This window comes from Cibotium barometz, chromosome 66, assembly GCF_041138505.1.
Source record: "Cibotium barometz isolate CiBa-2024 chromosome 66, ASM4113850v1, whole genome shotgun sequence".
Classification (NCBI taxonomy): domain Eukaryota; kingdom Viridiplantae; phylum Streptophyta; class Polypodiopsida; order Cyatheales; family Cibotiaceae; genus Cibotium; species Cibotium barometz.
The window spans coordinates 2889289-2917263 of record NC_141111.1 but is presented as its reverse complement, the minus strand read 5'-3'; the positions used below and the strand labels follow the sequence as shown (position 1 = coordinate 2917263).

Here is a 27975-nt window from a genome sequence, read left to right as displayed (position 1 = left end):
AGCAGGCCTCTTATTCGCCTTCAGTGGGATCCAGGTGAGTGGTTTTGGCGAGATCCCTACTTGGCCCCTACCAGCCCAGGCATCCCCTTTTTTCAGTACACAGCGAGGCTGGGGCGGCGGATTCAGAGGCACAGGATAGCGAGCACCCCGGCGGCGGCCGAGCATTGGCGGCGACAGGGGCTCTCCCCTGCCTTTCTTAGGGACTTCTGGCAGCGCCTGTGGGCCAGCTTCCGGCCCCGGAAGGTGACGCTTTTTCTCTGGCTCACAGCGCATAGAGGACTGGCTGTGGGGGCATGGCTAGCTTTTGGCAGACACCCAGCGTCCTGCCCTCGGTGCGGCCATGCACAGGAGTCGCAGCGGCACTGCTTATGGGATTGCCCACAGGCTCAGCAGGTCTGGCAGCGCGCTCTCAGGATGGTTTTTGCAGGCTCACCAGGTGAGATGCTGGTGACGTGGGGTGCGGTGGCTTGGGCCACGGATAGCGGCCCGGCCCTTGGATATGAGGACGTCCCTGGCAGCGCGACCATCCAGGTCTCTGACAGGGCGATGGCGGTGGTTCCGACGCCAGACTTCTCATCGGCAGCCCCTCAGGAGGGGGTCGGGCACAGATGGGAGGTGATCAGCAGCATGATGGCTTGGCACATATGGAGAGCCCGATGCAGGGAGGCCATTGACCGCCAGGCGACTCCACCGGCGGAGGTCATACAGGCCCTCTGGGTGGACATCATTCACACCTTGAGAGGACACTGGGGGAAACTCCAGGGCGACTCGGATCGCATGAGAGGGCGCCGCAAGGCTTTCCTCCGCACTTGGCACCCTGGCCCTTTCCTCACCGCGAGGGGCGAGGATGTCACTTGGCACTACAGGCCTCCAGTCTGGCTTTTCTCACCTCCTACATGTACTACTAGGTAGCCCCCCCCAGAGAGCGGCCAGCCACGGGGGTGGAGCTCAGGAGTTCACTGTGTTTTATCCCTCCTTGCGAGGTGAGCTTTGTAGCCTTATGGCGTTTTCTCATTAACTAATAGAAGGATCTTTTTCCCGGAAAAAAAAAAGACTGGTGTAATCTGCTCATCTCAGTATCTCTCATGGGGTGCTGTAAGATAGAGAAACTAAAGTGGCGGGGCAGTCGTCTCTTGCGGCGGGTGATGATGGCTCTAATCCACCGGTCATGAAGCGGCCGTGGACGAGGTCCTGGTAAGCATGGGCGTCTCGCTCGACAAAGTGCTATGGCTCTGTCAAGGGTGACTCCTCCTAAAGGACGTCTATGGGACGTCTGGCTCGCCGAGGGGGTAGTGGACGTCCTGGTCGTATCTGCCGGGGTAGTCCTGGCCCTGAAAAAATCTGTCATGGCTGCCTGGCGGGGTGGATCCTGGTGTGCTGTCCTGGCTCGTAGGAGAGCCTCTCAATGGCGTCTAAGCTCCAATTAGAAAAGCCCCAAACACCTCTGATCCTCAAGCTCCATCACATGTCGTAATGGTCCAAAACCCTCTCGGAAGAGACACCAGTATCTCCCTCGTATCTCATAGTACACAGTACATCAGCATATGTAGTGCTCCTCTGACTCCACTTCCTGGTGACATAGCTGACAAATGCAGTCTTCTGGCTTCATCCCCTCGTATCTACCAGTCTCTACTCTCAGCTGATGTGATGAAGTGTGGATCTGTCCAATGGCACTGCGAATGCCATGTGAGAGATGGGTGTCCATGTATGTAGACCGTGTCATAAAGCCATCTGGGGAGAGATGTAGAAAATGGTCCCGATAGTGGGCCATCTTCGTGCCTAGTGGTAGAGGGGGGCTGGACCATGTCCTTTCTGCATCTAGCCGCACGATGTCCATCCTGATCACCCTATTCTGCTCAGAGCAACTAACGTCCAAGAAGGGGCAGTCTAGGCTGTAATCAAATGGAGGGAGTGCATCAATCCTCATGCCATGTAATCTCAGCCAGGTACACATCTGGGTGTACTAACATCGTGTATCGCCGTCTGCTGCTAACTGCCTGGAAGAGATAAGTGCTAAGAGAGAGAGAAAGAAAGAAAGAAAGCTGTATTAACGTCTACTAGAGGCCGAACTCGACCTATGAGACAAATCAATGTACAACTGTCAATGTCTTCTAGACATCCAGAAAAAAAAGGACAAAATGAACATGAAATAAACCATGAAAGTACTGAGCTAGTGGGGGGGTGTGATGGATGGAGCACTACTGCTAGAGGCTCATTATGCAACCTATATGCATAGGGTATACAAGAATGCAATGCAGATCTGCCTAGCTCCAACCAGTACCATAATGGGGGTGTAATATGTGATACATACCATGGCAAGGCAAAAATACCTCAGAGCATGATCTCTGGGTGTGAGTGTAAGTGAGCTAGCCGCTCCTGGATATGGTATCTTGGATGTAAATAGCCTGGACTGAACTGACTTGACTTGGATAGCTCCCTTGCCTGAGGTACCTTTCAGCCTGAAGTCTATCCCTTGATCCACACCTTTCCACCTTGCTTTGGCCCTTCTCTTGGCTTGTCTACAGCGCTGGACTTTCAGCACTTGTAGAGAATGAGACGATTTATGCTTTTTCCTTCCACGTTTATATAGTGCCTACATGAGCTAGTTGGTTTGCATAATCAGCTGTCGGCCTGTTTCCAAACTCCCACAACCTGAATATTCAGCAATGAAGAGGCGCCTTTTCACACATGATTATAAGGCTGGCCAACAGGAGCTTGTGCCCCTTAGGGGCTGGCCGACAAGGATTTTGTAGGGTTTTATGGGCCATAGCATGGCCCATGGTCTGCCCCAACCCATACCCAAGAGCAGGCAGCAAAGTAACCTTTTGCCTATGCACTTCATGCAACTTCCTGCATGTTCTGGTGCCCATGCATTAGGCTGAATGCCTACCAATGCATGGTACACCTCCACATCATTCCAGAAGGGTGAAACGTGAGTGCGGGACATGCACTAGATTCATGTGCAGGATATGCACACTTGACCATGATCATGTGCAAGACTTGTACACCTGACCATGGACTCTAGAGTGGATCCCTAGCTGACTCGCCCTTGTCTCGGGCTCACAAGGGGCCAGTTACCACTCTAGGTCTTGCACCTCATGTCCAAGAGCGCGATGCACATGACATCCCCTTCTGCTTAACTTGACAGAAGTTGCATAGCCTCCAAATAGTCTGTCAATAATGCCAGATAATCTTCAAAGAAGTTCTTGTCAAGCCAACTTGCTTCGTGTGTTCCTTGGTCTTGAACCTTCGTGAGGAACTGCCGCTCTTTATGGTCGGAGCCACGCTTGAAGAGCAATGCAAAAGGATCGAATCTCGAATCATCACTTCGGCTTTGTCGATAGGTTCCAATTCATCTTGGACATATGTGGGAGGAAGTCCGGCATAGTGCTTCAACCAAGCAACACGAAACACATCATGAATGGTCCAACTCATAGGTAACTTCAACTTCATGGACACCTTGTTGATCTTCTTTAGAATGGGAAAAGGTTCGAAACTCCAGAATGCTAACTTTGGGCATCGCTTGCCCACCTGTTTGAATTGCCGTTGTTTCATAATCCTAAGATAAACCCAATCCCCTTCCAAGAATTTCACATCCCTTCTATCCTTGTTGGCCTAACAGAATAGGCCTCCTGTGCGTTGGCTAACCTGTCTTTCACAAACTCCAAAATCTCCGGGTAAGTCTCCGTCATACAATTAGCATCGGGCATCGAAGATGATGTCCGGGTCAATGAAGGCTAGAACGATCTTCCAAACGTTGCCTCATATGGAGTCCTGGAAAAAGAGTCATTCATAACACTTACCTTGCTGATCATGGACATAGCACTTTAGCATGTCGAATGCGAATTGATTGTAATTCTATGTCTCGTCGTCCGTCTATGCATGGAATGCACTGAAAAACGTCAACTTAGTACCAAAATTATCAAACAATGCCCTCTGTTGGCCATGGGTGCTACAGTGAACGACAACAAAGAAGGAGAGAAAGAGTGTTGCACGACTCAAAGCACGTTTGATTGATGAGTACAATGCATTTTTGTAGGTATAAAACCTCATCTTATGACTCAACACAATCACACACACACATATGTGTTGCCACATGGCACACTTATCTTATCTCCTCATAAGAGGTGGTTCACACGCATACATACGAAATAACACATATAAGGGTTGTATCACATGGATGAAGCTCTGAATATCCCAACAAACCTCCATTCGGAGCAAAGATGGTGAGACCCAACACGAAAGAAAGACATTGCCATCTAACCCCATCACATATCGTGTCGAAGCCAACTTATCATACACGCCTCCCGTGTCATGATAGCCCTCCAATCACATAATGTGACCGAGGTAGCAAGGCCTTTGTTTTCTTCTGGATTGTTATGCCGCCCGTCTCCTTAGCTCACACATACACTTTCTTTTCTTGTTTCACACTTGCGCAAATACACTTGGCCACCACAATGTCTCTGCCACCTAGGATTCACTTCACACTTTCTTATATACATTATATTCACCTATGCACTGTATTTGGATGGGCCTCGGGATTCTTCTCACATACAGCCCAATCCCCTTGGATGAAAACATTAATGTTTTCATACCTTATTTTCTCGATCACCTAAGCTTATGCAACTCTCCTTCTTGCCGACCTACATCTCCATCTTTCCAAGATCACATGTCAAAATGCCACCATAAAAACAACTACCAACCATGCATAAAGAAACTTTGTTGTAGCCCATCCCCCAGGGTCAAATGGCATCATCTTTCCAAACTGGGGCACAAATCCTTGTAAAAAATCACCCAAATCTTCCTCTTCATCATGGCCAATCACATGCTCTTTTAGTACCTATAAATTCTCATAAGTGCTCACCATAGTAGTTAGGAAACGTGTTTCCTACAGGAAAGGAAACTTGGAAACGTTTCTGAAACGTTTCCTTGTAGGAAACGCGTTCTTTTCAAGCAATTTTTTTGACCTTTTTTTTTTGGGGTCCTAGATCTAACGTCGAAACTTGTGCGACTCTTTTGTTATTTGTGATTCAAAGACTGTAGGCTTCAAATTGATGTCTCCATGTATTCTATGCATTTAGTGTTATTTTTACACGTTTTATACAGTATATATTTGAAATTTTGCACATGCAAAACCTATAGGTAGGAAACTTGTAGGAAACTTTGGGCTGATTTTACGAATCCTGTTTGAAATGCGTTTGAAACTTTTAGGAAACCCGTTTCAAACAATCCCCTGACTACTATGGTGCTCACACCACCAACACCACTGTATGCATTACCATTATCAAATAAAAACAAATCCTTTATACTTTGTGCTGCAACAACACCTGACAACCCACCATGACTTGGAACAAACCACAGCATCATCCTTACACACAAAATATGGCCCACATGAGTCAACCATTTATACCACACCCATCCTTGTGCTCAGCTAACTCAGAGAAAACACCTTCCATATTCTCTCTTTCAAAGGAATCATCTCCCAAACCATCCAATGAAGCCAAATCATCAATGTCACACGAAGAAGGAAAATCCAAAAAACACCGGTCAGCCATGTCCACACTCACATCACTCTCAACAACAACTTCAAACACTTCAAGTCTCCTCACAGCTGCTCTGCTGTATCTTCTGCTTGAACACCTTAGGCATCTCTTCAAGGCTCTCTACAGGTTGCAAAGCATACTCAACCTCGTCCAAGCTCTCCTGACCAAGCAAAACACATGGATCCACATGACCCACAGCGAAAGACTTCTTCATTTGACCACTTTCACCTACCTCAATTGACTCAAACATATCTTCACACACAACATCAATGACATCACTGGCGCTACCTAACTCCACACCGACGCATGCATCATCTCACACGTTAGCTAACAGCTGATCACCGTCAACCTCAACCAAGCCTTCATTCTCTTCACACTCAAGCATTGTGCTAGCAGCAACTTCTTCATCATCAAACTTTAGATCACATGACACTGCATCCAGGCTCACAAAAACATGAGACATATCATGATCCACCACTAAGTCGGACATTCCAACTTCTTCTTGTACCTGCAAACCTTTCGATTCCAATATTCTTTCATAAGGTGCATCTACAAACTCAATACCTTGAATAGTTGACGGGCAACTGAAACCAGCATAGAACCTCAACTTCTTCTCCTTGCTGCAACCAATCTCAAGAGTTTCTTTCAAGCTCTTAGGTCTCTTATATTCCAACTTCTCCCTCATGATAGGACTCTACTAACTGATCAATGTCTGCAACTTGATCATCTTTGTATAAGCACCATGCAACTCAGGCAAAGACATCTCCTCAGCATGCATAATTGCTCTCCCCCACAAATGCCATGCATTTTCAAATCTCGTGTGTATGCATCATGCATACACACGAGTACCTTCCTCCAAGCTTCAATTGGAGCCAATGTTCTTGCAAACCTCTGGAGAAAATTTGCTTCCAACAATGCCCAATTGTCTCTCACATCATCTTGCAAATCTTCATACCACATGCATGCACGGTCCTCAAGAAACGAAGGAAATGCCTTCACCCATTCCACTTCACAATCTTTATTCCTCAAGAGAAAAAACAATTGGCACCTGTCTCGGAAATCTAGCTAGATCCTCTCCATCAATTCCCCTAAACTTTGGACAATCCATGATCATATCAAAAAGGCTTGAGCTGACTCCCAAGCGGTTTCCTACTTGGCAATGAAGGCCCTAAACAAGAACATTCTGATCCTCAGTGGGGGCACCAGAGCATGTGTGGTGGCTGGGTGATGGCCTCTATAACACCACGAACAAACACACAAGAAGAAAACATAAAGAGATCACAACTAGGGGACAACAAGATCCGAGCTCGAAGGGCACCAATTAGCTCTGCCCCTGTCCTCAGCCCTCCAGCTGATACAAACGGACACCTCTACACTCTCAAATCTGACCCAGCTGACTTCTCCACTTGTCTCCCAAGTCGGTTCTGACCTCCAGCACCTGTGATCTTCCACCTATACCCCTCAGCTGACCTCAACTGACATCCAACTGACTAAAACAGCTCCCAGCTCACACCCACCTGATCAAATTCTGACTGTAATCTGAATCTAAGGCCTATTCTTGACCCCAGTCAAAAACATGTCCGTCCGACTCCCAGAATGTCTTCCAATGTCAGCAAACTTCAAAACCTTGCTTTAGAGCTTCACTGAACCCAGCAACACTCCTTTGTTAACTCCTTGCTGACCTACTGACTTGAATACACCTCAACTGACACACAACCGACTAAAATCTGACTCAGAAATCTTCCTCCTGTTCCCTGTCAGATAAAGGCCCTCCAGGCTCTCCAACCTTCCTCAAACATCAACTAACCTCAAGTTCTTACCCTTAGAACCTCTCTGAACCAGTCAGCTGCTCTCTGCTGACACCCTGGTGATTCAGATCTGACCTAGCTGACAGCTGATTCAGAACTCTTCACCCCAGTGTCCTCTGACACACAACTCCACAAATTCTAGCAAGATTCAACTTAACAGACACAAAACTGACAGCAGCTAATCCTGAGCTAATACCGGAACCACCCTACAGCCCAAATTCAGACTTGCTAACTGCTGACAATCCTGACTGTCAGACCAAACCTTGAATCAGTTCCACTCAACCCAGAAAGACTAGTTCTCACATTCTACACACACAGCTAATAAGATCTGATGATTAACTGACTCAGTTTGACTCTGTAACCTCTCAACTGAAGGTGACTAACTCAATTCTGACACAACAGATTATAGATTTGCACTCACAAGTGTCCCTCCCATATAATCTTGATCAAAACAACACAAGTATAGCACCATAGCACAAAACTCTTATCAATTCACACAGAACTCAGAGTCCACACACTCTATTCTTCATTAAGACAAAACCAGACAGTCTCAACATCCCTAAGGCATGCGCTAAACAAATCAGAAGAAAACATCAAAAAAAACTTCGGGGTCCTCCACAGATAGACCTCAGCATGTCTTCCTCAAACTTACACCAACCAGCATTCAGCTGACAAACAACAATTACAGCTGAGTAAGAATTGGATTGGGCCAAGTCTCTAACAGAGATGCTGCACAAAGAACCTAGGGGACACACCTCCTAGCCAATTCTCTGGTCTTCAGCACTCCCTCTGCTCTGACCCAACGATTCCTCTAACATTGTCTTGTCCTTTTCTCTAAAATCTTGAAAATCAGCAAGATCTCCAGCCTACACACTTCAACAAAGGTAGCTGACCCGTAGGTCACGTCTTCACGGCAATCCCTGGACTCCTCGTCCCTCTTTCCAAATGTGTACTTCACGAACCCGTCGCACCGCCTTTGGTTTATTCTAGATTGTTGCGCCGCCCGTCTCCTTAGCTCGACCATACACTTTCTTTTCTTGTTTCACACCTGCGCAAATACACTTGGCCACCACGTTGTCTTTGCCACCTAGGATTCATTTCACACCTTCTTATACACATTATCTTCACCTATACAGTGTATTTGGATGGGGCTCGGGATTCTCCTCACACCGCATTTGGAACACGTGTATGGTACACTTAAGGTTCGCAATGTACTCTATGGATCAGGAGCTTGAGGAGTACCGAATGCAACTATGGTTGGAACTGCACTTGGAAACGATAAATACCCCCTACTTCTCTTGCCTCTACTGCTGGTTTCATGAAGAATCTTGGGCATGAGAACGAAGCAGTAGGTATGTGTATTCCCTCACTACCACCACTTCATATCTTTATATGTGAAGATATCCTCTTGTACCCAGTAATAATTCATGTGGAAGACCATGAACCTTTGTCTTACCAAGTTGAACATACAAGTTTGGTTCCTTACATAAAGAGTGTAATGCATCGAAGTGTCTCTGCAACCCCTCAGCTGTTTGTGATAGTATTGCTACATCATCTGCATAGTGAAGCCCTTGCTACCACCTACATAAATGAAACGTATGACTTATCTATACAGAGCCCAAATAGGGTGAGCAACGGTGGACAGCCTTGCTTTTATCCACTCATGCTTTAAATTGGCTGTTAAGTCGCTGCTTTGCATACTCAACTGTCCTGCTCACATAGTGTGATCGTGGCCCAAAAGACCTCATCTTCCACCCTTAACTATCTCAACGGACCAATTAATTTGTCATGGGACCCTGTCGAAAGTCTCCTGAAAATCCACATAGCAGCAATATAGCTTATCGCCTTGATGCTTGGCTTCCTCAGTGATGGCCTGATGGGACCAATTAATTCGTCATGGGACCCTGTCGAAAGTCTCCTGAAAATCCACAAAGCAGCAATATAGCTTATCGCCTCTTTGAAGTGTGAAGATAAGATCCAATGTGGAGTGATCGCCTTGATGCTTGGCTTCCTCAATAATGGCCTGAAGTGTGAAGATAAGATCCAATGTGGACTGATCTCATGGAAAGTCTGCCTGGCTCATGGCACGAATCCATACATTGTCTCTGTTCTCAATCACTAAGTTGTGCCTCTTCTAATCCAAATATCTTTGCAATGAGGTGGCCTATTCAAATGTCTCCATAGTTTGTGGGTTCATGGGTCCCCTGTCTTATGAATGGGTGTAACATTGTTTCGAGAAAAGGTTTGGGGGAGGCCTTGGCAAGTGGGCTCCTTGAAAAGCTCAGTTACGATTGGAGCGAGGGTCATGCAATTATGGGCAAACAATGCTTATTGTGGGCCTATTAGCATTATTCATCTCCTAGTAGTGTGCCCAAGTTGTGTATCAGGAGTGCCCAGATTTATCCCGGTCACCACCATATTTTTCCCTCTACTCAGGGCCCTTGCTTGTAGGGTTGGCCACCCATTTTTCACATGTTTATTTTAGCTAGTCATGAGTCTTTTCTAGAGCAAGTTGGCCAGCTTATTTTGGGGCTATATAAGGCTTGCCTCCTTCTCATTTGTACTCACCTTGACAGGGGCTTCTAGGCTCAGGTCCTCCCTCGGGGGAGTTGCTCATCATGCCCTCACTTACGGGGACCACCCCTTGCACAGGGCTGTTTGTATCATTGCTTCTTCATCATTATGCAGATTCGTTTTCTTTCTCTCTGTGCCTATGTCTCACACTTTCCACTGCGCACTTTTGACAGGCCCCCATCAGAACTACTCAACACTGGACCACATTCAATGCCCTCATCAAAGCTATTCAACACTGGACCACATTTTCACTATCAGAGCCACTACTGATGAGGAGGCAGGTGCTGCTTTGTGGACTTCCAGAACGCCCACCAGAGATGTGATGGCATTATAAGAGTTAGCGATGGGGTCCAGGCACCCAGAGGATTTTCGGGGGAGACCGGTACCACCATTAGGGTTAAACAGGGCTGGCCACTCTCTAACACTATTTGATTTTAGCATTGATGAGATCTCAAATTCATCAATAGATATGGAGACGATGGTACAACTTCTCTTATATGCCGACAACATAATCCTCATCTCAGACTCGGCCATGGGATTACAGAGGCATCTAAATGCTTTGCAGGCCTTTTGTGACGAGAGGGACGTCACGATGAATCTTGCAGGCCTTTGTGATGAGAGGGACCTCATGATGAATCTTGCTAAAAGAAAGATCATGCTCTTTAGTACTCGCTATCAGGTCATAGCCAGACAATTCTTCACATTCAGAGAGGGTGAGGTTAAGCTTGTCAGATCATATGTACAGGTCAAGCTTAACTTCACTAGCCTGATTTTCACTATGTGCAGCCACCTAGGCCCGCTTGGCAAGAGGATATGCAGCCCTAGCCTCCTTGGAGAGACAGTGCCTCTAGGATTGCTTTCATGAGCCTAGTACTAAGTGTTAGCTCTTCGACACTCCGTTTGGCCTGCTGTGATGTACAGGGGCCCATTTCCAGTGGGCCCTAAAGTGCGCTTTTGATCTTCCCTCTCAAATTTAGAAACTTATGTAGCACTATTTTCCAAAAGTTAATTGTTGACATAAAATCTTTCCCCTCCGTCTTCTTATCAAAGGGCAAATGCTTGGAGAACAAGCTCAAAACAACAGAGGACCATTACTCAAAGCTCTACAAAGCTATGGTTGTGTGTGCCTGTAAAAAATGCACTCTTCAATTGAATAACTTGTCTGCACAGTTAACTGACAAGAACATTTACACATCCTCCTTAAGTATTTCTTGGAACCACGACTGAAGCCATTAGCAGAAAAATGTTGCACAAAATGTATCAACAGGTAAGGGCATGCTGAAGGAAAACATTGAAAAGTACTCAAAAAGAAAATGCTGAACAAATCAACAAAGTGAGAATCATACTTGATAACAACAGAAGCAGGTCCAAGGCTCTGATGTAGTCGGCCCCTAGAGTGCATATGAGCTAAACCAGCAAAAGCTCCCCTGAGCAGCTTGATGATGAAAATGCGTCGCCGCCTAATGGGCCGATTAGAGTCAAACAAGTCTAGAAACTCCCAATCCCCAACTGCACGGCCTTCAGTGGTTGCTGTACTAGCAGCCTTGGCATAGTCTGCTGCAGTTACTTGGCCATCATCCCGAAACACAAGCCACTGCTCTCCAAATACACACAAACAGGAAAACTTTTGCACCTTTGGAGGAAAATAATCGACCAATCATTTATTTATTATGGCTCCAACAAAGTTCAAACTATGACAGCAGTTAAAGTGCAACAAGGTAACACACCAATGCCGATTTCTTCCTCATTGATGGACACCACCAGTGCCGATCTTTACAAATAATGTCAGAAAGTCAAATGCATAAAGATACAAACAGAACAACCTGGGTCGTGTAACAAACCTCCCATGATTAACTCTAATGCATGATTGAAAAAAGTCCACTTCTCATCAGTTCACATGTGAAAAGTAATAGAACCGACAAGTATACTGTGATAATTCATTCACTCAGGTACCAGAGTCATCACACAACCTTCTTTTACTTGCACATAAAGATATTCTATCTTAATGCACATATAGGTTTAAGGCGTAGTCACCTCTCCAAGCCAACTCTTATCATGCATGTGCAGTTAAACTTTAACATATGAAGACAGAAAGCTACTAAAAGGAAAAGTGACTCTCAAAAGATACATGTATATCAGGCTTGCCTTCCCTCGGAATCTACTGTAAGGACTCAATAGATCGCCAAGCCTGGCTGTGCTAACCCAAAATCCAAACGACTTGTGCCAATTGATCTGTGCGCCTGAGGCCCGGCAAAAGATCTCAACTACATCCGCAAACCTATGGAGATATCTCCAGAAAGGTAGGCTGCTGTGTCATCTGCAAACTCTGAATTGAGCAGCTCCTTGAGATTTGATAGGAAGCCTGAGTCCAGGAGGCCCCCCCTCTTGATTTTTTCACCCCCCCTCTTGATCAGCCAGCTGGAGAAGGAGGATTTTTTCACTTCATCTCATTCGAAGGATGTACATTTCAGACTCCACATTGGGGCTGGGCTGTCTTGTAGTTTGTTTTCTTTTGGGCATTTTTTCTTTAATGACTAACGAACTTGGAAAAAAAAACAATGACATACTTTTGCAATACAATCTCTTGGGATCACCTAACCAAGTAATGTGCTGTACTTTTTTATAACTGTCATAGTGGCAGGCATGAGCCTGCACAACCCTCTTTTACTTCAACATGAGTATCATTAAGGTGGATGATCCACTGAGCTGACTAGAGTGAAGTCTGAGAGGATTGTTGATATTCCCAACAAATGGTGCTTGGCCGACCCTTCGGGCATTCTCAATGACTATTTGTGATAGATAAATTTCATCTTTTAATTTATATTGTATTGTTTGAGCAAGTGTAGTTGCTTGGTTTGCCACTTTTGGTTGGTAGTGATGGGGCTTCATCTACACATGACTATCAGATTTATATTCCATTCCAATGGCATCCATGATACCAACTTTGTGAAAAAACTCAAAGATGACACTGCCATTGTACTCTCATGTGATTTCCTCGCGCTCAACCTTTGCTTTAGCTGATTCACCAACTTTTTCATCATGCTAGTTTGAAAATTATGTCCATGCAATTATTAGCATGCCTGAGATGTTGCTAGAGAGAGTTTTTAGGATTGCGCCAATCTCTATGTACATCCGTACAGCATTTGGTTTGCTCAACACTGAAAGACCTATTGTTGACTCCGCACCAACCTCAGGTTTCATTGTGTAGAGCATTTTGAGATGCTTATTTTGATATAAAAATCTTAAAACACAGATGTTGTATGTAAAAATCATGGGATCTCAAAAAAAAAAACCTAGTAAGAAGAAGAAAAAGTTGTTTTTAAAGGAAGAGTACATGACAGAAAACATGCCAGCAGGAAAGGGAGGAGCACATGACCATAGGCACGCAGGTGGGTGGGTGACCACGACCATTGGGCCCCGGAGGGAGAGAGCTTTTTGCAACCTGGTCGAATAGAGAGTGTGGCTTGAGCAAGCAGAGGGTTGGAGAGGTGGACTTTGCGGGGCCCCTGCATGCTACAAAAAGTTACCTGGCTCTTGAGCTGTAACTTTGGATGGAGAACTTTCAGCCTCATGGTATCTTGGGAAATCTGTTCACTAGGATTGTCCACTAAGTGCACTTTTGTATACCATTGCGACTCACCCAATGCTCCTTTACATAGACAGATTGACAAGAGATGGACATCTACATGGTCTCTCCATGGCCGATGGTACACAATTTGTGGGACAAGCATATGCTGACGACTCTTTCTTTTTTCCTAAGAATACAGAGGCTGATGTAAAACTCTTATGAAAGCATTGTTCCTCTATGGTTTGGCTGCAGGATTACATGTAAATTTTCAAAAATCAAAGTTGGTCCCTTTGAAAGATTATGATTGGCATCAGCTTTTGTGGCCATGTCGGCTCATCCCACCTAAAGAGATAGTCAGGGATCTTGGTTATCCTATTGGTTGGGAATTGTCTTTGAAAGATGAAACTCAATGGGTGATGGCAAAATTACGCTCTAAAATAGAATATGGAAAATAGTATTCATTGGAGCAAGGAGTTTGATCCACCACTTTCTTTGTCTCAACCAAGAAAGACCTACAATCTTTCTACATTGGGAATTCGTCGCGTATGCGATGTTGTGGATGAACATGGTCAGGCAATGCAAATTAGGATGCACCACAGGCCAATCTAGTGACTCATTTTGGAAATATTGTAACCCTTTTAGCTAGTCCCAAGGCTTGAGGAATCACTCGGAATCCAAGATTGGCACTTTGATAGGCAACTTCCAAGATATACTCCTGTATCATTTGCCAATTTATCTGCAGCCAAGGCTAATAAGTTTCTCTTACCACCTCCATGGATTGAGGATCATGCAAATCGCCTCTAGAATATGTCAAAATCTCTTGCTTGGTGGAAAGCTGCATTGAAAAAGAATTTGGAAGAGTGGATTGCCCCTCAAGCAACGACTACTTTTGTGGAGATGTCTGGTTGGAGTACTCCCATTTGGATCTCTTTTGGTACGAAGGCGCATTGCCACTGCTTCTTGTAGCTCTCATCCTACAGAGACAGTGCCTCAACTTTTGTGGTATTGTTTGCACTCTCGCGATTTTCTAGATGATTTGTCTGCACATCTTTGGACTCGATTTTCTAGGGAGGCATTTCGACCGAATGTTTTAGCTTTTTGGTTTCCTTCCTTGAAGGGACCAGATTCTGGACTTTGTGGACTACTATCATGTTCCGAATCAATTTCTCTTCTCTAGAGATTCTATCCAATTGTTCGTTTATTTCCAGAGAGCCCTTTTCTAGTCCCTCCGACGTTCTCATCAAATCGGAGGACTAACCTTACAACAATTAGAAGTGTTTTTCCACTGTTTCTGATCTAAGTAGTAGCCGCCCTCATCTGCGACAGCTACTATGAATCTATATTCTCTTCTTTCTTAATGAGACAGTGGTTTCACTAAAAAAAGTGTGTGACCCAAAGTGTGTGTTTGTGACCTTGGAGATCTTTCCTTGCAACAACTACAAGTGTTCTTTGATTGCTTTTAAATTTTAGCTGTCTTGATGTCAGGCAGCTGGGCTTGTAAATTACCTCATGTTTTTGTATTTTGATTGTGGGTTTTCTCCTCCACTTGGAGGTTTCCCACTAATAATATAAAGTGTTACAAAAAAAAAAAAAAGTATGTGTGTGTCGAGTGGACACAAGAAGCTTCCTTCAAGCTCAAATGAGAGAATTTTGTTGGCTCTTGTTTCTCTTGCACAAAGTTTGGGCACATGGTATCAGAGTGCCATTGGTACTTTTGCAACCGCCAGTAGCAACAATGTCATCTCCAGAGGAGGTTCCTGTTATACCCATGTGGCAGCAAAAGGAGAAAAATATGGCGCAAGCCCCAAATGTTACCCTAGATAAGGGAAAAGTAAAAATTGGCATGGCAAGCCCTCCTGTTATAAAAGGAAAAGAAAAGGAAAAACAAGAGCCAAATGCATGGTAGAAAAGAAAATTGTCCCTCTTTAGACGAAGACTTGTAGTGTCTCCCAGGATAGAAGGAACCTCTGCAGTGAGGCAAACTTTTGGGGTACCTAATATCTCGGGTAATGTTACAGATGTGGGCAGAATGTGGGCTATAGTTGTGAGGGGTAACCACTTGTTTACACACACTACGACAAATCCTGTATATTTGCTGGCACTAACACTCTTTTACATGCGAGCAATGTGCGTGATGATATTCCACTGCATACATTGCATAATGAAACAGTATGCAGCAATCAAATGCTTTACATATAATGTGCAAGCCCTCTGTGATGCAAATAAATGGAGGCTCATTTGATCTTATGTAAATACTATGTGGCCACATATAGTTTGTTTGCAAGAGTATAACCAACGGGCTTCTACTGGTAGACATGGGATTTTCTCTGGTTATCACATCTTCTATGCACGAAAGCAAGCATTTTCTCATACTCTTATCATGGTTAGACATGAACTTCAACCTAATTTGGCGTACAATGATCGCAATGGCAGATGGATTGTTGTGCAATGTAATGAGATGTACGAATTTGCTAGTGTGTATGCTTCACAAACTTCAACAACCAGGGTTGCAATGTGGCAATCTTTTCAAACATATCCATGGCTGGCTATCAAATGCCTTTAGTACAGAGGATTTTAACAATTCACCTCCTTATGCTAACAATTCGTGTAATCTTCTCCTATGATGCACATTGAGAAATAAATGTGGGATCAAACCTTGACTCTTTTAGATGCATGCAATTTGCGGAAACATCTGATGCCTCCTCAGTTGGGCTTTACTTTTCATCATACTGCACTTAGAGACTACTGGGCACATCTAGACACATGGTATCATCTGTATGCTACCCAATATGATCATACACCTGCAAAATGTAGATTGATCATACATTGAGGCTTTCCGATCATGCGCTTGTATGGCTTAGGTTATATTTTGGTATGTCGATTTATGGCCATGCTTTGCATGACAGAAGATTGTTGATGCTAAATAATAGTTATCTATCGCATGCTCACTTTATACAGATGGTACATGCCGCTGTTCATCCTCTTATACTTCACATGAGAGGATTTGGATATCGCTTGCAGGTGGCTCATGCAAAATCAGCCCTGCAAGAATACACTGAAATTAGCCAATTGCGACCCTTGACAGTTGATGAACATCGGAATATGGCACAGGCCAAACATTGTCTTGAACAAAATGATGCTCGCGAGTTGAACAAAAAAGTATAAATCGTATCCCATAGTCTTAAGTAGTACATGTGGCATTTGCATAAAACAGGGTATTATACCAAGAAAAAGAGTCACAGGGATATGATTTGACCTTTTGCCATACATACAACAAGTCACTAACAAATGTATCTCAAGACTATTCTTGCAATAGCAATCATACTCAAAAAAAAATTGTGAAGCCATTAAAGGTGCCATCATACAAAAAAAAGAAATGCACAGGTTTACACGTATAATATGCGCACCTGTTCTCCTGTCTGTGTTTGGAAACCACCTAAGAGAACTGCTACATTAGGGCACCCTAATTCTCCAGATTTTTCCTGTAAAGTTTGATAAATGTGCCCATACCCCTTAAACCATGTCAATATATTGCAGGTTTATGTTAACGTGTTACCATTGTAAGACATAAGGTACTACAAAAGGGCATGCTGATAAACCAATTTTTCCCTAACAGTACTTTTTATTGAAGCAGGTAAAACCAAGGAAACACCAAGGCAACAGCTTCTGCCTTTTCTAAGCATTAACTCTTTCCAATTTTTCATCACAAAAACATTATCCATGTACTATGACCCTTCAATTTCCTACAATGCAGTTGAATTTTCCAATACTGATAGTTTACAGGAACTTGGATTGACTAAACTTTGTAAAAAGTCTAGAAATTAGAGAGAGACTATGTTTCAAAGCACTCATTACAAGGAATCACCTGTGTAGTGAAGGCTCTACCAGAAACAAAAAAGAAATTGCCTAATGCGACAAACTAAAATTCCCATTATTTAATTGAAGAATATGTCCATCTAACAGTAACTCGATTTGAAATTTTAAGTAACTACATCATGGTTGTGAACACAAAATTAAACAAAAGAACTCACATTTCACCCTGCCCTAATCAAAACACATCAGAAATACATCACAAAAGAATGACTCTCAAATATCCTGCTAGAAAACACCAAAAGGAAAAAGAAAACACTAGTTTTTCCCAGAAACGAGGGATTCAGTCTATCATCCATTGGAGACTGATGAAGCAACCAGAATCTCCTGTGCAGATCAATGACATTATTCAGGGCCCTTTGTGCTGTGGATTTGTCTGCCAATCATCCTGATGTCCAACAAGGGCCACCTCTGTCGGATCCACGTTTCTCACTTTTCACTCCATCTCCTACTGATTGTTAATGTTATTTCTTTTTAAGCAAGAGATTTCTTATTTTGATCGAACTCTATGCTTTCACCTTCCAAAAAACTGTTTGTGATTTCGGTGAAGAACCATTTATATCCTTATTGGATGATATCATGGCCTTCCCACAACCAGGGCACAACATTCTCCTTGGACATCACAGTCGGAAGAAACGTTTCGAGGTTTTGAAGGTTTTTTTTCGAAAGGTTTCGTCCATCACTAAAAAAATCAGAGGTTTTTTTTATATATATATGTATGTATATGTATATGTATATGTATATGTATGTATGTATGTATATGTATATGTATATGTATGTATGTATGCATATGTAAATAGACAGAAATACATGTGTATTGTGAATCATAATGAAAGGGAGGTGGTAGAAGGAGAAGAGTGGGAGGAGCGAGGGAGGAGAAGAGGGGAAGAAGAGGACATGGTAGGAGGAGAAGAAGAGAAAAGGGGAGGAGGTGAAGAAAAAGGAGAAGAGTGGAAGAAGAAGATTGGAAGGAAGGCAAAGAAGTGGAAGAAAAGAGGAAGGACAAGAAGAGGAGAAGAAGAGGAGAACAGAAGGAGAACAGAAGGAGATGGAGAAGAAGAGGAGACAATGGAGGAGGAGAGGAGATGGAAGAGAGGACAAGGAAGAGAGGAGACAGAGGGTGAAGAGGAGGAGATGGAAGCAAAACAACAACAAAAAAAAAACCCCCCAAAAAAAACGAAACTTGAAATTTGAGGTTTTGAGGTTTTTTAGACAAAGGAGGAGAGGAGTTGCAAAGTGATGAACAGGATATGAAAGAAAAATTTTAAGGAGCCAAAAAAAAAAAAAACCCCCTAAAATTTGGGCGAAACCTAACCAGGCAGGAGTTTCGCAAGTTTAGTAGAAACGTTTTGCCACGAAACATTTCAGAGGTTTTGTTTGGACAAATCGCGTTTTTTTGTGACTATGTTGGAGATTAAAAAGCAAAGACAGCAAACCAACAAGCTTATTGATTTCCACGACGACACATTTTAAGCTAGCAAAACTAGACCATAAAGAAACCTAGGCAACAAGGGTCTTCAATGACGAGAGAAGTATTCCTGCTGATGGCCAGCATTTACTGAATTTAAGACAAGTGACCGGCTGATGAACTACAATAGGTTGTCTGGATGGCCAAAGTCAGGAGGCAACATGTGTTTTGTGCACAGTGAGCACAGTTTAGACTGTCATGGGATCCCCACAAACGTCCTCAGTCTTAGTACTACCCATTGTCCACCCTTAGAAGTGGATCTCCATCCTGCATGCCCATGAGATTTCAAGAGGTTTGATTACTTGTTTTAAAAGGAATTAATACTCCCTACAAAGTCATCCAATCTGAAGATCAAAGAACTAGGCTAGAGACAGACAAAAAGGATAAAGAGGATCATAGTTAAACACTCCTCACATCCTTTTTTCAAAGCCCATATCAGCATAGCCCTAAGAGAGAAGAATGATTAGGACAAGGATATACCACACAGTCGCTCAACCAGAGCATGAGAAGAGCAACTACAACCACGGGGCGCTCTCAGTTTGAATCCAAGTGAGTAGCTGTCTAGAAACTGAACTCAAGAGACAAGCTGCAAAAAGAACACATGAAAAACATGTGTCTGCGAGCACTTCTCAAAAAAAAAAAGTTTGTACAGACCATCACAACAACAACACAATTTTAAAAAAGGCATACAGTGCGGTCTCCTCATTTTCCTTGTTCGAGTCTAAACGTAAATTGGTTTGGAAGGCCCAACTTGTAAGAAGTCATCCTCGATAATGAGAGAACTTTCACCTAATCATGCGGCATGTCTAGCAGCTCCAACAGCAACCACTATGTGTGCCAAGACTTCCAAGCATACTTCTCCAAACATTCCCTCGGAATCAGCTGCAACCAGACCCTTGGAAAAGCAGGATAGATGCAGCTCAATAACAGCAAAGGATTTTGTAAAATGGAAAAAAATCTACAAGTCTCCAAACTGATAGCCTGGCACTACACTGAAGCCAAACCCACACCTGTAAAGTTGACCAGCTGGAAATTTCCTTCACTATGGTAATCACTCCAGAAGTCCATATACTTGGAGATTATAGAGGAAGCTACCACATGCATCTAAACAATAAAGCCTCAAAAGAATGTAGTAACCCTTGGAGTGTGGGAAACTAAACCCTCTCTCATATGGCATGGTGACACTGCAGGTGTAATCTTTCTTGGGCATTCCAGAATCTGACTGATTACATCCACAAAATTGCCATTCTCCATGCTGAACATACTGATCAACAGTTCAATACTCCACCCCAATGCTGGGCGTCTTAGCTCTGGTGTACGATACCTCAGGCTCAACAATGGTAGAGCCAACACATGCATCCAGTTTTCATTGAAGTCCCGAGGAGGTAGTGATACATACATATATTCATGTTAGAACTATAATAATATATTTTACAAAGAGTTTGGAGCCTGAGAATTCCTTAAGTTCCTTTATAATATTCAGGTTCTGTAGCTCTTCTCTTCATGATGCTTGAGGCGTGAAAACAGCACTAATTGAATTTATATCTTGGATGAGATATTTATAAGAAAAGATGAGAACCTGTAAAATTGCATGAGTTGCTAACTCATTTGCTGCCATGGCGTCAGCCTCTACACTACCTGTAGAGCGTCCTGGGTACACCTGTATGCAAGCAAAGGCTTATGAGCAAGTTCAGTATCAGCAATAAAAGGGTTCACCATGGGATTAAGATTTGTGTTTGATAAAAACCAATGTCAAGAATGGCCCCAGTATAAACAAGTGCAATTCCAAACCATGACGCGCTGTTCTATACACAACAACAACAAAGTACCAGTCCTAGAAAGTTGTAATGCATCTGCTCATCAGCATATAATTCATCAAGGCAAATTACAAGCGGTTGGCATGCCACAACCTCTGACAACCTTTGTTGACACTACCAGGGTGTCATTTGGCATGAAGGAAACACTCGACGGATACTTACAACCCGATGTCATGGCTGAAGGCTCAACAAGTCCTAACACACGATGTTGTGAGCCAAATGTAAACAGGATTTCATCTTACATGCTTTGATCTCAGCAAATAATGGCATATGATCAGCATGTCTTCATCCTCGTCCAGGGTTCCAAGCTGATTTACACTTGAAAGCAGCAAGGAGGTATGCAACAAAAGATATTGTGAGAGGGAATCAAGTAGAAAGCATAATCACAACGGGTGTTTCAAGGTTCTTTTATTTCAAGCTTTTTGAGGTTTTGTCAGACCCTCCAGCACCATCATAAAATTGGGCCAAAAAAATGCAGTGTAAGGTTTTTTAGCAGTAAAAGAAATGTTTCAGGGGTTTTTAACCTTAAGAAACGAGTTTTTTTGTTCCTAAAGTAGAAAGGCACGTGATAATTATACACATGCTCAATTCTGAAAGATGAGCTTCTAAAAGAAGAAAAAAAGGAATTATATGATTAACCAAGTGATGGGGTGGACTACAAACAAAGTAACGTTAACTAAGCTCTCACTAATCAAGCTTGAGAATAACTGGGAACCTCCATCTTTGCCAGTAGCCAAAATGAATTTGATGGTCCAAAAAAAGTGGGAGAACAAGTCAGACCAAAAGATAAGAGAAATGCTCCAATATGGAAGCAGGCTGCCATGTAGACTCCTTTTTCATAGACCTTGCCACTTAATGAAGTACTCAACCACAACATTCTTTCAATGCAAATCAGCAGTTTCCTTCATTCTAGCTAGAGCTTCGGCCATGTTGTCCTTAGCAAATTGTAATATTGCCTCAAACCCTCTTGTACACTTTGATTTCCAGAAATTATGTCAACAAGAATAGATGGTAACTTGGCCAAGACAGGTGAGATGTTCAAGGGCCAGGATGAAGAGTATCTATGATGTAAGAAGCCCATGCGATGATTAGCATCGCAGCAGATTTGGCTCGAAGCATGAGCCTGCTGGAGCTTCCCCCATTGTGCATCTGCTGCCAAAGCGGAGGCAATAGGCTAGTTTGATCCGCCATTTCACACAGCCAGTAGAAATGACTATCACTTTCTCTCCAGTGCGGGCTCTCCACTCCAAAGTTGCCAGGCCCCGCTTTCCCCTCCCCCCCCCTCGCGAGTGCTGGGGCATCCTGTCGTCTATAGCTCCTTCCGATGCCTTCCCATCGAAGGAGCCGGTATTTTTTAGGAGAGAGTGGCTCCCATTCGTGTACGTATGGCTTTACATCACTCCAAACCTTCCACCCCATAGTGGTGCGATGATCTTCTCCTTCCCCCTGAGTGCAATACGGGGAATAGATTGCAGCACAGAGTCAGTGTCTGATGCTATTCACAAGCACGCCATAGAGCTCTCACACCATTTGCATGATCTGTGTATCCCGACGTGCTCACTCACTTCTGGCCACCACTGGCACGGATGGAGTTGGGTTGCTCTCGCCATAGAGATCCGGAAAGAGAGATGGTGTCCTCCAGCCTGGAGATGGCTCCTTTTTGTGTTTCTTCATGTATTAGTGGCAACACCCCTTCCTCCCTTCTATAGATACTTGCATTGTGGTAGGTGGAGCCCCTCTATCTTCGTAGGTGCTAGATGAGCGTAGCGGGTTTGGCGACACACGAGAGAGGTGGTCCCTCCCACTCCGTGGGGACGATGTGCAAGATAGGATTTCCAAAGGAGTGGGCCCGATGTGTTTCTAGGGTTTACTCAGCTTCACATAGCCAGCTTCTCATTTAGAGAGCCAGAGGAGACGGATTTCTACTCTCTCGCTCGATCCGGCAGGGCTGTCCACTGGCACCTTATTTATTTCTGTTTGTAGCCAAGGCCATGAGTAGTTTTGTCTCTGCTCAAGAGACCGGGCTCCAAGGATTGAGTCTTCACACCCGAGTGCAGGAGAAGCTACTTGATTCCGAGTTCACCGATGACATAGCAGTATACCTATCCGGAGATGAGGGGAATCTCCAAAGATTCGCTCTAAGACGATAGAGATCTTCTGTCATGTATCTAGAGCATAGATCAACCCGCACAAGCCGCGTGGATTTTGGGTTGACTCATCGCCCGCCCCGACTTGGCATCCAGTTGAGGCTTTTCAAGGATCCCAAGGGGCACTTTAGTTCATTACCTTGGATGCCAAGTGGGCATTGATATCTCCCTGGAGCAATGGCTAGAACCCTCTTCTTCAGAGCATTTGGAAGAAGCTTTTATACTAGAGTTTCAGCCAGGCTTTCCTTAGCCGGCCAGGGCGTGGTGGCGAACCAAGTTCCTCTTGCCACCATGTGGTACATCACCTCTTGTTGGGCCTTCTCCAGGCTTGCATTGGTTATAGGTTTAGCGCTTGATCCACAACTTTCTGTGGGCTAGCAACAATGGGAAGCCTGCCTGGACCAAGGTGCCTTGGAGAGTGATCATTCAGCCACGACGCAGGGCAGGGCATCATCAACCCCTCCATCCAAAGCCGCGTCCTTCTGGGCAAGTTAATAGTTCGTGGTTGCCTTCTTCATCCTGGCTCGGATCTCCACCCGCACCCCCATTTTGGGAGGCCCTTGGCTCCAAAGTACTAGACGGATCTTCACGGAGATGAGGACAGATTTGCAGCCAATCTCTTGTGTGCTTGGGATCATCTCAGGCCGGCCTTTCAGCAGTCTGCTCGTGCTACATCTGAGGAGCGTCTTCGACAGCCTTTGATCCAGAACCCCCTGATCTGTTTGCCCACTGGTCACATGTTGGGGGCTCGCCCGTATGTATCATGGGGAGCTTTGACCATGGGTCCTGCTAGGTCACTTGGAGATTGGCTTATGTTCAGACAGTTGCCCCACAAGCCTAGGAGAGGACTCTCACTGGGATCCGGAGTAGGGACATACTTAACCTCCACATCTACCCCCCCCCCCCCCCCCCCCGGCAGCCCGGTTAGGAGTGTTCACCAGGCATGGCATACCTTTGGCAATCCATGGTGCAGATGACAACTCTGCCCTAGTCACATTCTCTATTGGACCTCATGGCAGACTTAAGAGAGCAGAGCCCCCTATGGAGGATTTCCAGGAATGCACCTTGCAGAGGGTGACGGTGATTTGTTTTGAAACCGGCCTCTGGTAGAAACCAAAGTGCGGTAGACTAGCAGTCACCCTTCCAATTGTAGTCCAAATAAATAACAAAATTAACTGGAGCTAGAATGCTCCAGAACTGAAAGGAAATCGACACCTGTTGGCCCCAAAGCTTGGCGCCCCTTTCGGTATTTCTTTATTCAAATTCAATGAAATGTATAACTGAGTACAACAAAGCCAGTCCATGAGAGTAAACCTGGATGTCGAATTTGGAGGCCTCAAGACCTCTTAGCAAGTACAGAGGATTCACACACAGATCTGTGTGCCACAAAAGCAACACACTGTGCTTCCCTCTAGTCAACCAAGACAATTCAACAGGGCAACCTTGAGCACACATCTGGCTGTTCCATGAACATGGTTCCAACTCAGTTCAAATACACATCCACTTTCCAATCTCTCTTTCCACCCTTCAAACTGCCATACCCCTCCTCTCACAAGGGGTCAGATGAAACAACTCTGCAGCAAACATAAGCCAGTGGAAAGAAAGAAAGATTGACAGTTTAGAGCTTACCAATTTCAATGCGTGGTTCTGCACCAGAGGGACTCATCGTACAGACTGTACTTGCCACAAGCTGTCTGTACTTTTCTCCCTGCAGCCGCCTGACTTTTCTCCAACTATACTCTGATAAAACGCCGGCTACCACTGCTCAGGACTGAACAGGACTGTAGCAGCCTGTACCTGTCCGTATAGGTTTGAAGTACTCAGCTGTACAAGTCCGTACAGTACTGTACGTGCAACTACTGCCTGTGTCAGCTATCGTGTGGCATCTGTGTTATTCAGCCCGTACAGTACCCATCAGTGTGCTATTCTGTACCGTACAGTACCCGCCTACACAGCAGCCGCCAGCTGTCCGTACCCTGGTCGCTAGCGCCGCCTGAACCAATCTGTGCGCAGTAGCCTGTACCTGCTGTGGTACAGCAGCAGCCGCCGCGTGCACTGGCTATACGGAACTGCAGTCACCTGCTCTGTCCGTACAGTACTGTTTGTACTGTTTCCGCCGCCTGTACCTGCTGGACAGGGTTGTCCTTGTCAGCTTGCTCTGTACGGCCTGCAGCCACATGGTTTGTACGGCCACTTCTCTACGGCTTGCTCTGTACTCAGCAAAAACCAGCAGCCACTCTCCTCAATGTAGCTAGCTTCCACGATCCCTCCAAAAGCAAGAGAGGGAGAGATGAGAGAGGCGTGTAACTCCCAAAAGTAGAGTTGCCCCTTTTCCCAAAAATATCCTAGTGGCCCCTTTCTCAAGTTTATCAAACTTCCTAAGGGTCACTTATGCCTAGGGGCCACCCAAGGTTTAAACATTAAAAATATTAATGTCCTTGGTCCCCCTTCACACTTGAGGATGTCCACCATATTTCTATTTGTCCGGGCACCCCAAATATGAATCATTTAATATTTATCTTGCTCACCAACCACCATGCCCACACTTGTGCTGTTCCACTTTCACAGGGTCATGACATACCCCCCTCTTGAAAAATGGCAAGCGTCCTCGATTGCAATCTGGTGATGTAGCAAAATATCCAAAGTGAAATGTACAATATGGCAAGATCAGCGTCCCAATCTCTCTAAGCCATGCATATGTAGTAACATTCACCACAAATCAATGGTGTAGTAGTAGTCCAAGTTGTATACCACTGTGAACCATACACAACCACAACATCCAACGTGACTAGTACACATATATCATAGAAGTCCCATAAACAGATGTACTGTCAGCCATCAGCACTCGGTCAAACTTCACCTTCTGACATACAATGCATTGCCTAACAAAAGCATCAACATCTCTTCTCAAGGTTGGCCAATAAAAGAAAGTCTCAACTGCTTTTACCGTGGCGTCAATTCCTCTATGACCTGCATACGGTGGAGCATGACTTTCAATCATAACCTTGAGTCGAAGTTGCCTGGTAACACACAATTTACCATGCATCAACAAAAACCCATCTCTGAGAGTATAATGATCATGCCGCTGACCCTCAGACATCTGATCATAGAGCCTTCCAAAATCCTCATCATGGGCATACTGCTCTTTCATCTCATCAAGCTCATGATGATAAGCAAGTGAAACTGTTGAGACCTGTGGCTTGCGTGACAAAGCATTTGCCACAACATTCTTTTTGCCTTCCACATGCACAATCTGGAACTGGAACACAGACAAAAAGTTTGCCCATAGCATATGCTTCTCAAAAAGTTTAGTTTGCGTGAGGAAATAACGCAAGGTCTGATGATCTGTCTGCACAGTGAAATCAGCCCCAAGCAAATAGTGTTTCCATGTAGAAAGAGCATGAATTACAACCAACATCTGTTTCTCATAAACCTGTAAATGCTTCTCGGCATGCTGCAATATTCGACTCTCATAGGCTATCACATGTTCTTCCTGCATGAGAACTGTCCCAATGCTGTTTCCACATGCATCACACTGGACAACAAAAGCCTTTCGGAGATCCAGTAATACCAATACTGGATCCGAAGTAAGCTTTTCTTTAAGCTTTTTAAAAGCTGTAATTTCCTGATCAGCCCATCTAAACAAAGTTGCCTTCTTTGTTGAGGCATGAAGGGACGAAGCAATTTCAGCAAAATACCGTATGTACCGCCTGTAATAGGAACACAATCCCAAAAAAACTGCGTACATCATGCACAGTCCTCAAATCTGGCCAATTAAGAATTGCTTCCACCTTCGATGGATCCATACGGACTCCATGCTTAGACACAATATGCCCCAAGAAATGTATCTCTTGCAAGAAGAACTCACTCTTCTTGCCATTAATGACCAGCCTATGCTTCCGGAGTTCTTGAAACACAATGGCCAAATGCCTTCTATGCTCCTCCTCAGTGTGTGAATGCACAATCATATCAACAAAGAATGTGCCCACAAACGCTCTATGAGGCCGAAAAATCCTGTCCATCATTCTGTTAAATGTGGCAGGTGCATTTGTCAAACCAAAGGGCATAACCAAGAACTCATATAACCCAAAAGTGGTTCGAAATACTGTCTTATGCAAATCCTCAGGTCTAATACGTATCTGATGATATCCGCTTTTCAAGTCTATCCGACTAAAGACTGTGGAGCCCTGTAAGTGGTCCAAAATGTCATCGATCCTCGGAATGGGGAATCGATTCTTGATGGTATTCTTGTTCAGCGCCCTGTAATCAATACACATGCGCCAAGAACCATCTTTCTTTTGCACTAAGAGTACAGGTGAGCAAAAGGGTGATGAGCTAGGCTGTATCAACCCTTTATTCAACAGCTTGTGTACCTCGCTCATAATTTCCTCTTGTTGGGCTGCACTAACACGGTACGGTGGTCTATTTGGTGGAGTACTACCCGGAATTAGATCAATAGCATGATCTTCTGGCCTTTCCGGAGGAAGTTCTCCTGGCAATGACTCGGAAAAACAATCTTGGAACTCACATAAGAAATCAGTCCTGTCCTTATCTAACGTAGACAAATTAGATTTAGACTCATCATCTGTTGCATCCTTTACAAAAATCAAGTACGCGGAAAGATGCTTTTTCATTATTCATGAAATTGCCGAAGCTGATACAATAGGAACAGATTCCCCTTTAAGCTTTACATCCAAAACATGTTCTTTCCCTCTATGAGTCAAAGTAATCTTCCTATTGTATGTATCCACCACCGCATGTACTCTATGGCACCATGGCATACCCAACAAAACATCACATCCATCAAGTGGCATGATGAAAAACTCCTCGCTGTCCACAACCCTGCACATGAAGCCTGAGCTTCCCAATAAAAGGAGTGACGGGTTCAGCATACCCAAGACAAGCCATATTAGCCTCATACAAAGGCCCCATCTCCTCTGCACGAATCCCCAATCGGCCAGCCAAATCCGGTGAAATAAAGTTGGCTCTAGCACCTGTGTCAAAGAAAATCAAGGCATTTTGATCTCTCACTTTGCCCCATGCCCTGCACAACTCAGTCTCTGCACCACCTGGCTGTTCCCCAACAACATCAGGAACTAACCCTGCAAAAGGTTTTGGTTTCTTAGACTTGGGCTCCCCTTTAGTGTCAGAGTCCTTTTGGGACTTACGCTTGGGACAAT

General features: G+C 44.5%; 1 protein-coding gene across 6 annotated transcripts in view; it reads right to left on the bottom strand.

Annotated features, from left to right (window-relative positions):
• The window catches only part of LOC147602680 (Protein kinase superfamily protein), a 124023-nt gene that overhangs the window by 57973 nt on the left and 38075 nt on the right, over positions 1-27975 (bottom strand). For 4 of the 6 annotated variants that reach the window (XR_015265740.1, XM_086797519.1, XM_086797523.1 and 1 more), the window contains exons 4-6: positions 20411-20491; positions 16901-16975; positions 11272-11519 (exon numbers count right to left, since the gene is read on the bottom strand). Coding sequence is in view for 5 of the 6 variants with exons in the window: in XM_086797519.1 (XP_086653645.1) it covers positions 11272-11519; positions 16901-16975; positions 20411-20491 (404 nt within the window). In the remaining variant the exon portion in view is untranslated. The remainder of the gene's footprint in view (positions 1-11271; positions 11520-16900; positions 16976-20410; positions 20492-27975) is intronic. The other 2 variants (XM_086797521.1, XM_086797522.1) reach the window with 2 other exon arrangements.